Source organism: Sorex fumeus, unplaced genomic scaffold, assembly GCF_029834395.1.
Source record: "Sorex fumeus unplaced genomic scaffold, SorFum_2.1 ptg000020l, whole genome shotgun sequence".
NCBI lineage: Eukaryota > Metazoa > Chordata > Mammalia > Eulipotyphla > Soricidae > Sorex > Sorex fumeus.
The window spans coordinates 7,873,600-7,886,768 of NW_026606077.1; the positions used below are offsets into that span (position 1 = coordinate 7,873,600).

The window sequence follows — 13,169 nt, forward strand, 5'->3', positions numbered from 1 at the left end:
AAAGTGACAAGTTCTTATTTAATTTTAATTTTTGTTCCTCCCAAGTGGTTCTCAGAGGGCCTTGGGCCACTGTCTGGGATTCTCCCCTAACAAGGACAGTGGTTGAGTGGGAAGGCCAGAGGATGTCAGCTTCCTAGACCACCCCAGGGGGACCTGGAATTCCTCCAGGGTCACACCCAGTGGTGCTGTGCAGGGCCTTCTAGGGCTGTAACAATGATGCTTCGGGGACCATGTGGTACTGGGGGCTGAAATGGAGTTGGTCATGTGTATTAACACCCTATTTAATGCCTCTCTGCTTCTTAAAAGTTACAATATAAAAAAATTTTTTTTCACTTTAGTTACTTTACCATGCTTTAATGTGAAATCTGTAGAGTGATCAGCACAGTCCGGGATAGCAGGTATTCAATGAATAATTATTTCATCTCTTTCCTCTCTCTGTCTCTGTTTAGTGTGACATGAAGTATTCCAAAGTGCTGGTGTGTTTATACATATATATATACATATACATATACATATATGTTCAGAATTATATATATATATATATATATATATATATTGGGTTAAAGTTGATTTTCGTTTCTTCTGCTTTTGGTTTTTGGGTAATACTCAGCAGTGCTGAGGGCTTGCTCCTGACTGTGCTCAGGGATCACTCCTCGGGGCGGGGTGGGGGGGCATAGGCATACCCTCCCCACTGTACTATTGCTTCAAGCCCAAAGATGATTTTTGTTGTTCTAGCTGCACTTTCTTCTTGGGTACTAAGAACCAACTGATGTAAGATATGTCCTTTATCTAGGGGAAAGTTTTTTTTTTCTGTGAGGGGATAAATGACATTGGTACAAATTAATTGAATTATTGGAACTCAGTTTTAGTCGATGGAGTCTCAAATCACATAGCCTATGCACCAATTCTTTACCAATCTTGTTAAAGAATTTGACAGATTTTGGTAAAAAAAAAAAACAAAAGAAAAACAAGATGAGGGGCTGGAGCGATAGCACAGTGGGTAGGGTGTTTGCCCTGCACGCGGCTGACCTGGGTTCGATTCCCAGCATCCCATATGGTCCCCCAAGCACCGCAAGGAGTAATTCCTGAGTGCATGAGCCAGGAGTGACCCCTGTGCATTGCCAGGTGTGACCCAAAAAGAAAAAAAAATACAAGCTGAAAACCTTTGGTAATCTCCCCAGTTACATGTTTATGTACTTAAATGACTAGGGCTAGAGGCCCTGGAGATGCAGCTCAGCAGTAAAAACGCTTGCCTTGCATGTGTGAAGCTCTGTGCTACTGCTTGTATGGCTCCAGGGGCTGGAGCAGCTCCAGTGATCAGGCCCAAGGACGGGAATATCAGATCCTCCAAGCTAAGCTGAGTATCTCCACCCCGCCGGGCCCCTCTGAGCACTGCTTGGAGGTGAGAAAAGAAACAAAACAAATTCCAAGCAAAGATTTTATTGTGCTTTTGTGCAAATGGACAAAATGAAATCTTACAACTGCAGGGTGCACAGCTAATTTTCATAATTTAAAAAATGTGGGAAAGGTGACTCAAATGAAACTCAAAGTGTAAGGTGGGGATGAAAGACACTATTGCGATTCTTAGCAAGACTTGGCGAAGGCACAGAAAGTAAAAACGAAATTAAAATCCACTGTCATCTAGTAAGAAGCTGTGAAGGGACAAAGGAGAAAGAGAGATGGCATGGAGAAATACGTGAAATGCTATGGGATAAATATAGATGGTTGGAACATGATTGGTAGGGAAGTTACTCCAAGAATGTTCATGGGTTTTTGACTAGAGATCAGTGTGTGCAGCTGTTGAATGGGGGACTCTTCATTCTTGACATCTCAGGTTCCTCTTCTGGGAAATGCATGTCTCTGGTGACCAGCATCAATGATATCTCACCCAGGGAAGCCAGCCCTCTTCCTGTTCTGGGGTGGAGTGGAAAGATTAAATAACTCAAACACTCCACTTCATTGTTCAGCTATTCTGGGCCAAGAAGAGCTTCACCAAACTTTAAAGAACATTATTAGGGCCAGAAGTTGATTTAGTGAAAGAACCCAGGTGTGAGGATCTGAGTTCGATTCCCCAGGAATGTGCCACATGTCAGAGTGAGATTTCCAGTGGCTCCGCTGCTGTGATCCCCAGCAAGAAAGGGGTGTGGGAACTAGGTGAGAACCCTGTGCTTGACAATCTCACACAGGAACACAGGAGAGGAAATTAAAGCAATATTGTAACAAGTGATACAGTAACATTGTTTTTGTTTTTAACTTTAAAAAAATTGTGGCCACTGGAGATGCTTCTGGTGCCTGTCTCAGCACTGTGGTGCTGATGCCAGGTGGTGCTCAAGGGTCATGAAGTCTATACTGGGCAGTGGGGGATGGATGGCAGCTGGTCCCAGCCATCAAACTTGACCTCACAAATGCTATGTCTGTGGCCTACTACTTAATCTATTTTCCTTTAAGTTGAACTAAGCTACACTACAAGGATATGTTACAAAATTTAGCATAATAGAAGCTGGAGCTATCTTACAGCCATTGGGATGTTTGCCTTGCACGTGGCCCATTCAAGTTCTATTCCTGGTACCCTCTGTTGTCCCCTGAGCACTGCCAGGAGAAATTTCTGAGTGTAGCGCCAGGAATAACCCCTGAACATCACTGGATGTGGCCAGCCCAGCATAAAATTACCATTTCCCCCACCAAGTTAAAATTAAAAAAAAAATTCTCCCCCTTCCTTCTCTCTGTTGTGATGAGCTAGCCCATGCATGTGGTGGTAATGCTCCCACTCATGGGGTTTCTGAGTCAAAGACCCCATCCTTGTGGCACTGGGGGTCCAAGGACAGTGCTGCTGTCAGAATCACACTCAGCCTTTGAGACAGTGTTGGTTCAAATTTGCAGACTAACATGCACAAAATTGACTTTATTTTTGGTTCTGATGTCACACCCAGTGGTGCTCAGGGCTTACTCCTGGCTCTATGCTCAGGGATCACTCCTGGCAGGGCTTGCGGGAATGATCATCAGCTGCACGCAAGGCAAATGCCCTGCCCAAGGTGCTAGCTCTGGCCAGGAATGTTGACTTTAATAAACTGACAGCAAGGAAACCCTCTTCCTGGGAAACTTAGAGATTTCAACTCTTCTTCGTTAATAATCTTCAATAAGCTCTCATTAGAGCGGATTTCTTTTCTTTTCTTCTTCTTTTTTTTTTTTTTTGGCTTTTTTGGGTCACACCTGGCGATGCACAGGGGTTATTCCTGGCTCATGCACTCAGGAATTACTCCTGGCGGTGCTCGGGCCACCATATGGGATGCTGGGAACTGAACCCAGGTCGACAGTGTGCAAGGCAAATGCCCCACTGGCTATGCTATTGCTCCAGCCCACTAGAGCTGATTTCTTGTGGAAAGAATATTTTTTCCGAGAGAAAGTGGTGAAGAGTTATTTCAAAATGTACTCTTTTGGCTCGCTTTGCTGAATTGTGAAAATTCATTAAAATTATGACCTCTACATTATTTTTTATTTCACTGCAAACTGTTCTGTTTTTATAGCTTAATAAGTCACACAAGAGCAAAGATGGAAAACAGCATTGCTTCTGGAAAGTATAAAAATATCAGTGTAAGGAAGCTCTAAACATGAACTGAGCGTGTGGAGCGTATGCAGGTTGATTATTCGCTCTGATGGCATGTTCTGGGACTTCCACATCCTAATCATCACACCTGCCCTAGATCATGCTACATATCAGAGCAGCCCAAGACATAGGAGGCATTTTAATATACACGAATACCATTCGCCGTGAACGACAACGCCGGGCACTTCGTTGGGAGTTCCAGGAGACCTGCTTAGCAATGTATGAATTTGGAGCCGATCTTGTCAACTTAGAACACTCGCGGAGTACGAGGCTCTGCTCGGACACCCGTCTCCCCTCGCTGATCGGAGCTTCTCCGATGAAGATGAAGATGAAGATGAGCCGGACGGAACACGCCCTCTGGACCGCCGCGATTCCGGGGCTCCCGTGCCCACCGCCCGCCGCCGAGAATTTGCCCGTAATTGACCGGGTCCCACCGGAGGCAACTCCGGGCGCGACAGGCGGCCTCCCGCGGGGTGCTCCCGCCCGCCCATTGGCCCTGCGGCGAAGCCCCGCCTCGGCCGCGCGGCCGCGGGCCGCGGTTGGCGGGGCGCCGCTGAGTGGCGGGCCGCGGCCCCGCCCCCGCCGTCCGCCGCGCTGCCGGGCTGGGCGCCGTTTCCAGTAGAGAGATGGCGGCCGCCGCAGGTAGATCGCTCCTGCTGCTGCTGTGCGCGCGGGGCGGCGGCGGGGCGGCCGGCGGCTGCGGGGCGCTCGGCGCCGGCTGCTTCCCCGGGCTGGGCGTCGGCCGCCGCCGGCAGCAGCAGCACCACCGGACGGTGAGCGAGCGCGCCGGGCGGCGCGGGGAGGGCGGGGCGGCGCGGGCGTGCGGAGCCGCGGGCGGGCGGGCGGGCAGGCCGGGCAGGGCAGCGGCCACTTCCCCCAAGTCCGGCCGCGGCCCGCGCTGCCCGCGCCCCGGAGCCGCCGTGCCCTTCAGGCGCCTGCGGCGGCGGGCGGGCGGGCGGCGGCGGCGCGGGGAGGGGCGGAGGAGGAGGGGCGACGGCGGGGATGTTCCCGCAGGACCGGGGACACCGGGGCGGGGAAGGGACGCGGCTGGAACCCTGGCTGACCCGCCCCCGCCGCGTCCCCGCCCGCGGCTCGGCCCCTCCGCCGACCCCCGCGGCGCTGCCCCGCCGGGGCCAGTCGTGCCCCTGCCTCCCCCCGCCTCCCTCGGGCCGCGGGAGTCGCGGCGGCTGCCCGGCAGCTGTGTCCGGAGCGGGGCAGCGGCCACGCGGCCGGACCTGGCCCCCGGGTGCGGCCCCGGACCCCCGCGTCCCGCCGGGACCCGGCTGGACGGAGAGCCAAACTTTCTCGTCCGCCGGGCTCCTTCCTGCGCCGGCGGCCCGGGGGTCCCCCTCTGGCTCGGGATGCTGCATTGCTCGCGGAGAGCAGCCCCGTGCTCCCCCGGTGCTCGCCCGCTCTGGAAGGCGCATTTCTAGGCTTGTTCTCGCGTACCCGGTGGCAGGAGGGTGGGCAGCGGGCAGGGAGGAACCGAATAGGACAAGTTCGCAGAGGCTGGGATGTGGTGTTCGCGGATTAACCAGTTGTTACTGGCTCCCATTGGCTGGCGATGAAAGAGAGTTTCTCTGTTTGCACAGCGTGTGTGTGTGTGTGTGTGTGTGTGTGTGTGTGTGTGTGTGCATGCGTGTGTGCATGCGCGTGTATGTGCGTGCATGCGCGTGTATGTGCGAGTGCGTGTGTGTGTGTGTCTGTGTAGATTTTCTCTTTTCCAGTTGCAAGCGGTGGATTTGGCATGGAGTTCTTGACCTAACAGGGCAGCGGGTTTTCTTCCCTTAGCTTTTCTAGACCCAGATGTGTTGTCTGGCCAACTCTTTCTTCGTTCGGCCAAGTTGTGTAGTGTGGTCATGAGAATCACTGCAGAGACTGATTGGAGAAACCCGTCCCTCCAGCCACCAGCAAATAAATCCACCTGTCTTGATCTGATCACATAGCTCACTAGAGGAAACTGAGCTGGAAGCTTTTCAGACAGGATAACCTCATACCCATGATAGCATGAAATTAAATCTCGGAAGGAACTGTGAAAAGAATGAACGATCTACAAAGGCAAGATGGCCTGGTGGACCCTCTCCTCGTTCCCGGGAGAAAATTGTACTGCTCATGTCTGGCATACTGACATATTGCTTTGCTGAAGCTTTTGGGTGAGAGCCGAGCTTTCCCACAGTTCAGTTTAGATTTGAATGTTTCATAGCCTCTACTTCTGTGTTCTGTTCTCTTTAAAAACACAAGACCACCCTCAAATCTGACTGCGTTCCAGGCTCCTGCTAACTATTTACAGGGTTCCCAGGTTGTCTTTATCTCTGTATTCTGAAGACTGTTTTGGTGTAGTGTTCATTAAAAATGTGTGCCTTGTAGATTTTCCACTACATGACTCTGTCAGACCGTGTTCTCCTTGTGTGGGTACTTCATGGGCGTGTTCTTCTGTGCTATTCTGGGGTGTGCACAAGTGAAGTGCTGAATTTGTAGCTGAAAGCACAATTCAAATGAAGTGTTATTTCAGAAGGGCAGAAGTGTTATCATGGGAACAGGGACTTGTAAATGAACTTAGAATTGTAAGATTTGGGAAAAAAAATGGAACCTGATTATTTAAAATATGTAAGCAGGTTTCTCTCTTTTCCCCACTGATTGCTCTGAAGTCATAAAGTATACAGCTGTTTCCATCTGTTATTCCATGATTTCTCTCAAGACTCAATTTGCGCAGTATCTCTTAGAGATTTGTTTAACTTGAAATGTTTTTTATATTTGAAAGTGAGAGGCCTAGAAAGGCGAAGAGATTGGCCCAAGATTACACAGCTAATGTGCAAATGTTTGTTTCCAATTATCCTCATCCCTTTCCTGTGTTCTTTTTATTTTCAGATACAATTGCACCTCACTCCCCCCCCCCCCCCCCCAAACACACAATATATTGTCTGTTAGAAAACAGTTGGTTCTAAAACCCCATTGGATTTCAGGAATTCTCCTATAAGTAAATGTTGATTCAAGGCGCATGCATCAGGCAAGCACAGGAGCCAATAGCTCGCACTTACTAAGGTTCCTGAGAGACCCTGGGGTTGAATCCTGCGTAGGAGACATCCTTTGTCTATGCAGCAGATGGCACTCTGCGCTGGACACCATCACAAGTCCAGCCTGTGCCACTTTTGTTGTTTGGCTATAGTAGGTCTGGTAAATTATAGTCAGAGGACCAGAACTGATTGCAGTACTGGTTGTTTTTGCTTGAGACATGTTTTTGAAATCCATTCTCCCCACATTCCCACCCCCAGTTTGGAAGATGAGTCCCAGGCAATACAGTAATCTAGCTAACTGGTCAATATGGTTTGGGAGATACAGCTCTTTCCCAAAGCTTCTACCCAGTTAAAATACTATTTAACTCGGTAAATAGAAATAAAGGGGGGACTTATTTTTAGCATCATCAAATGTAACTTTCCCTTTTTATCCCGAGCCTGGGATTACTTCCTACTTTGTGACTGTAACCAAGGCCAATGTAAAAGTTGTGTGTCTGTCAGTGTGTTTAGTGAAAGTGTCTGCTCCTTCCTAGGTGATTCTTGGAGTGGGACCTACCCTCCACTGTGTCCTGTATTATTCTTTTGCTAAATCAAACTGTCATCTCTGATGACAGCCGCACTGTTGGCAATTCCTAGCAGTTACTGGCTGTGCCTAATTACTACATCTCTTAAGTTTGTCAGTGTATTATTTTTAAAAGTTTGTGGCTGTCTCTATATATTGTGGGTTTTACTTTGCATTATTCTTTCTTTTTTTTGTTTTTGTTTTGTTTTTTGGTTTGTTTCCGGGCTGTAGCTGGTGGTTCTCAGGGCTTACTCCTGGCTCTGCACTCTGGGATAACTCCTGGTGGCGTTTGGGGGACCATATGAGGTGTGGGGATTTGAACCTGCGCTGTCTGCTTGCAAGGCAACCCCAGCCTGTATATATAGTTCGGCAGAGATATAATTTCACTTTAAATTGAAAAACATTTAAAAATTTTATTAGATCAAGGCACCATGATTTACATAGTTATTCTTAGCTAAATTTCAGGCATGCTGTGTTCCAACACCAGTCCCATCACCAATGTCAGCTTCTCTCTGCTGCTGTATCCCCAGTGCCCTCCCATCCCTCAACCTGCCTCCTTGGCAGGGACATTTTTAAGTTCTGCTACTTCAGTTTAGATTTTGTACTTTAAGTATTGTTGGCTCTGTAGTTTAGAGAGGTACATATAGCTTGGAAATTTTAACAGGGGATATATTGACTGACACAGAGGCAAGTTCTGTTCTTTAGTTGGGATTCTAATAGTCTGGCTCAGAATTACTTTGCTAGATCTACTCCAACAGAAATATTCTACTGTTCTTACGCCAATGTCCCACATATCCGTTCTGAGTGTTTATGCAGTTCTTCCAGCTTTTTTTTTTTCAGAATTAATCACTCTTCTAGCCTCTAAAGTCCATTTTGGTCTTTAGACTGTGATCGACAATCCCGCTTTGAATCTATCACTATATAGTTGAGGAAGCAGAGGGAAGTGACTCTTATGTTTGTAGTTAATTAATCTGGAATTGAAATTCCTTTAAATGGAGATAATTTGAAGAAGTGCTAATCTGAATCTGTTTATATGATTACTGCCTCTTAATTCCTTTCATTGTTCTTTGCTGTTCTCTCTGAATTCTTATAGGATTTATTTCAGGTCACAGGTAGACACCTGTCTTGTTCTCTAAATGTTTGTGGATGCCTTATCTTGATTGGGGAGATAAAGCATTAATATATGTATCCTATTACCTTTGTGTCTCTTGTAGACCTAGGGCAGTGCAGAGTACAAAGTGATACTCAAAGGTTAATTGAAAATTCATCCTTTGGTGTACTTTCCAGTGAAAATCGGTGCTCTTTCTGCCATGGTCCCCTGCCCTGGCAACGCTCCTCATTTGACTTTCTTAATTGATGCTTCGGGTAGTCCCCTTTGGGTGACTGATGTAAGCCTGATATTGCTAGTGCTGTCTTTGGTTGTATATATACTTATTTATAGTGAATAGATGGACTTGGTACCATTGAGTTTGCTCTACAGTGGTACCAGTTTCCTGTTCAAAGACAAAAGAATTAAAAATACCCAGTTTATTAGTAAAAATAAAGGTATGACTTTGATATTAAAGTTGTTTGTGTTTCATTCTACGAATATTCTGATTTGGGGTCAGCGAGATAGCTCAAAAGGCTGAAGCAGTCACCCTCTACACACTCAGCACTGCTGGGTGTAGCCCTAATGACCCCCAGGCACCGCTGAGGTGGTGTGAGTGCCCCTTAGCCCTGCTGGGTCCCAGAAGTACCTCTTGCCTGGACCAAGCAGTGAAGTATCAGGAGGCTGATGCGCCCCAGGAGTGACCCCAGGGCCTCTGAGCACAGCTCAGGAGCTCCTTCAATGAGAAGTGATGAAGATTCTCAATGTTTCACGTAGTCTTGTTTTTAAGAAAGTAACCATCTTTTAATTTCAGTATTTTATTTTGAAGCCCCCCCTCCCAAATATGTGAATGAGTACATTTGGGTTTTATCCTTCAAATTCTGATTATTCAAACTTTTCTAAGTCTCAGGCGACTTTATGTTACTGTTTTTTGCTTTATGGAATTCTTCTCCAAGGGGAAATATTTTGTTTTATGTTCTATCTTTGTGCCTCTGGGAGTTTTCTTTAAAATCACTGTTTTTTTCTGAAATTAAGGACAAGATTAAAGACTAGGCTTTCAGATGTGAGATAGCCACACAGTATCAGGCATCCCTCTATTCTTGTTTGATTGATTAATACCATACCATGGCACATGGGTATATTAGAATTACTGGAATAACGTGTTATTTGGAAAACAAAGATGTTACCATGGAAGACATTGTGTACTTAACAGAATACAAGAGTTTAGAGATCAAAAAGACCTTAGAGTAAGGAACTAAAAGTGGAAGAGTCATAAAATGGGTTTCCTTAGCAGTCTCATGGGGTACTACAGAGTCACAAATCGTTTACACATTTGTTGATTTTCCCATTCATTTCTTTTCCCTCAAAATTACACAGACATATGTACCTTTTCTTTCCTTCTGTAGGAGCCCCAGACTGGTCAGAATGCCTTGGCCTTCTTAACCAGTGACCCACCTTCCGGGCCCCTCTTGTACGTACCACGAACGGCAGATCTTTTCCTGATCATTTTAGTGCATGAGACATTACTGGGGTTTGAACTCATGATCTTGTGCTCTGAGGTGAATGCTTTAAGCAGTTGAGACATTTGCTGAGCCCCCTGGTGGTTCGTTTTGTAGATGATTATGCTGAGATGGATGTTTAAAAGTGAGTTGAGGGCTGACGAGATAGCTCAGTTGGGGCTGGAGCAGGTGCTTGAGCCCTGAGCTGGGAGATGCCCTTTAGCACTGGCACTGTGGCCTAAAAACAAAGCAGAAAGCAAGTTAGGATCGAATTCTTCCAGCAAGCCCTTCAGCTCAAACTCAGTCTCGAATAATTGCTCCCTGATTGAAACATCAGCCAAATAAACCTGTCCTTGTAGGTTGAACAAAGAGAAACAATCATTTTTCTGTTTCACTACGGTCTGTTAAATGCTTGCAGTGAGACAGTGTAAAAATGAAAGTTGACTTCATACAAAGTAGTAATTTTAATAAGCTTAGTGAATTATTGACCCATAAACTGTGCATAGACTTGAATTTTTTATACCGATAAAAATAAAACATGGTAAATTACATCAAGAATTAGGTTGTTATCACTAAAACAGAAATCTAAGACAGTTCTGAAAAGGTTGGCTAATATGGCGTTGCAATTTGACATTTCATAAAAATAAGAGGTTGGCGACTGGGGATGCAGCTCAAGTTGGAGAGCACATGCCTGGCCTGGGTTCTGCTCCTGGCACCTCAAACAAGAAGAAGAAAAAGGAAAAGGAAGAAAGGAAGGCTTGGAGTGAGTAGATTGTGTCAATGAGATCAATTATATGGTGATGGATGGAAACTAGACTTTTGGTGATGGATGGAGTGTTTATGGATGTTGATGTATTTCTGTATATCTGAAACCTGTATAATGTTGCAAATCAGTGTTACTTTAGTTACAAAGTGTAAGCCTTTCCCAATCTCCGAATGGCAGTATCATTTATTAATCCAAAAGAGTGGGGTGTTTACCTTTTATTTATTGGAATTCAAGTTTTCAGCCTTTACCTACTTTTTCTTAGCATTTATTGTTCACCTTATTGTTCAGAGAACAAATTAATAAGAATCAGAAAATTGCTGAATTGCCAGTGTATGAGGCTGCCCAGAGGCTGTCTCAAAGGTATAGCCCTGACCCTTGTGTGTTACACAATCCCTTAAACTTCTCTTTGGCCTTCTAAGATAGGTCTGTTTTATACTTCCTGATTCTATAAAACAAAATGCTTAAGAGTATTAGTGTCTGTTTTAACTTTAGAAAACGTTAATTTATTGACTCGTTTTGTCAAAGACTAGGAGAGCAGAGAGATTGGTTTGAACTCTCTGACCTCTATAGATAGAGGCGTACGTAATTGAGAAAATTTCCTAAGATCTGAGGGCATTGTGTTTCCTGGTGAGATCTTACCATAAACCTTTGAGAACTGTTATTATTCCGTTGTTATGGATCAGGAGGTAGGTTAATTTTTCTCTTAAGTGTCTTAAATTGTTTTAATGTTAGGGGTGCAGAGATGAAGAATACACAGGGTATGAAGAACAAGATACAAGATGCATGGAGCAGGGATACAAGCGGAGATCTGGCTAGAATTGAAACTTTACTGTACAGAGTGGAGGGCGGGTTCTCCCTCTGTTGTTCCTTTCAGGCAAGTCCCATCTCACAAGACTAATTGTGTGTGGTATGGGTGGGGGGGGGGGTGAAGAGGAAGAGAGAAAAAGAGACAGAGAGGGAGGGGAGAGAGGGAGAGAGAGATGGGAGATGCTGGGACCAAACCCAGGAATAGAGATTCAGGCAGGTAACGCATTCCCTCGACTCCTGAGCCATATCCTGGCTCTGTCTTCTCAAACCTCTTCTACCCTCCACTCCAGGTGTTAGTTATAGGGGTCTAGGGAATTGGCGTCTAGAGATCTTTATAATTTTCTTTAGTTCAGAAGGTTCTACTCTGTAAACTTGATCATTATTGTTATCAGACACTCTCCGAACATTGTGTGGTGCATCCCACAAAAGTCCTCTGGGCAAAATACTACCCCTATGATGAGGAAGCCTAGATTTAGGCAGTCATTCAGGTAGTATCTGTTGAACTCTTAACTTGGTGAGCAGTGTCCTGGGAAAGAAGGAAGTGCCTGTGTGGGATTCTGGAGCCCAAGAGACCCGGACAAACAAGATCTTAAAGGGTTGTGCTTTTCTCCTTTTCCTCTGGACATTCGGAGGGAGCATTAGGCATGCCCTGGAGAGTTAAGGGAGTGGGCTGTGGAGGACGGGAAAGGAGTGGGGCTGGCTTGGCAGGTTCTCTCAAGGTTTGCCATGCAGTTGAGGGTGAAGGGGTGTTTGAGAAACAGCTTTGCCTTTCCATACAGCCGGAACACTGGGGCCATAGCTAGAGACTAGGTTGGAGACCAGCCGTGATGACAGTGATATTTAACCAAGGGCACCATGTGCTAAGCTCTTGGAGAATCTCATTTAGTTCTTCTGGCAGCATATGCACAGGGACTGTTAGTAACCTGTTTTACAGACAGGGAGACTGATTGAAGCTATTTGCCCAGGAGCTCAGCTGGTAAGTACCTTACCACTAGAAAGTAATTAGTTCAGGATCACACACACAGCTAGTGAGGAGCTTATCTGGCATATGCAGTCTGAGTCCAGGGCCTGCCCCTTCTGTACTGTGGTGAGACAGCAGATTGGGAAGGGACTTATGAGGGAGTTGAATTTTTTTTTTTTTTGCTTTTTGGGTCACACCCAGTGATGCTCAGGGGTTACTCCTGGCTCTGCACTCAGGAATCACTCCTGGCGGTGCTCAGAGGACCATATGGGATGCTGGGAATCGAACCCGGGTTGGCTGCGTGCAAGGCAAGTGCCCTACCTGCTGTGCTATTGCTCCAGCCCCTGGAGTTGAAATTTTTATGTAGGTCAGTGGTTGCCTTTGAATTCATCGTAGAGTAGAAATATGTTTATATCAGGATCCAGCTTGTGTGTGCATGTGTGTGGAAAACTAAGTTTCATGAAATGATAAAGCAGACATCCCAACATGCATACATACATGGATTCTGCTTCATTCAAGAAATGTTGGTTAGAGCCCACTTGACGTGATTTTCCAGTTCAAGTCACAGTTTAGAAAACGACTGCTCATTTGTAGGTGAGCGCGGGAAGAATTTCAACAGGGGAGCAACATGGTCAGGTGGATAGATCACACTGGCAATAGTGTGGACGCTGGATGGAGAGATCAGGCAGGAGAAAGAGCTGTAAGATCGGCTTAATGGACCTAATAAACATCAGCCCTGGGGCTAGAGAAAAGGGAATGGAGAGAAGGAGATTTGGGAAGTAGAATGGATGGGATTAGGTGGTAGGATGTTTAGTAGAATCGGAGGAAAGGCAATGGAAAGTGAAAGGCTGCTGGTGGTATTCTTCCCT

The 13,169-nt window shown here is 46.3% G+C and overlaps 1 protein-coding gene across 1 annotated transcript in view; it reads left to right on the forward strand.

The window, feature by feature from the left end:
• The first annotated feature begins 4,206 nt into the window (after nucleotides 1-4,206).
• Nucleotides 4,207-13,169, forward strand: part of MCU (mitochondrial calcium uniporter) — a 190,037-nt gene continuing 181,074 nt past the window's right edge. Inside the window, exon 1 of the mRNA XM_056113479.1 lies at nucleotides 4,207-4,377. Within this exon, the coding sequence (XP_055969454.1) occupies nucleotides 4,231-4,377 (147 nt within the window). The 5' untranslated portion in view covers nucleotides 4,207-4,230. The remainder of the gene's footprint in view (nucleotides 4,378-13,169) is intronic.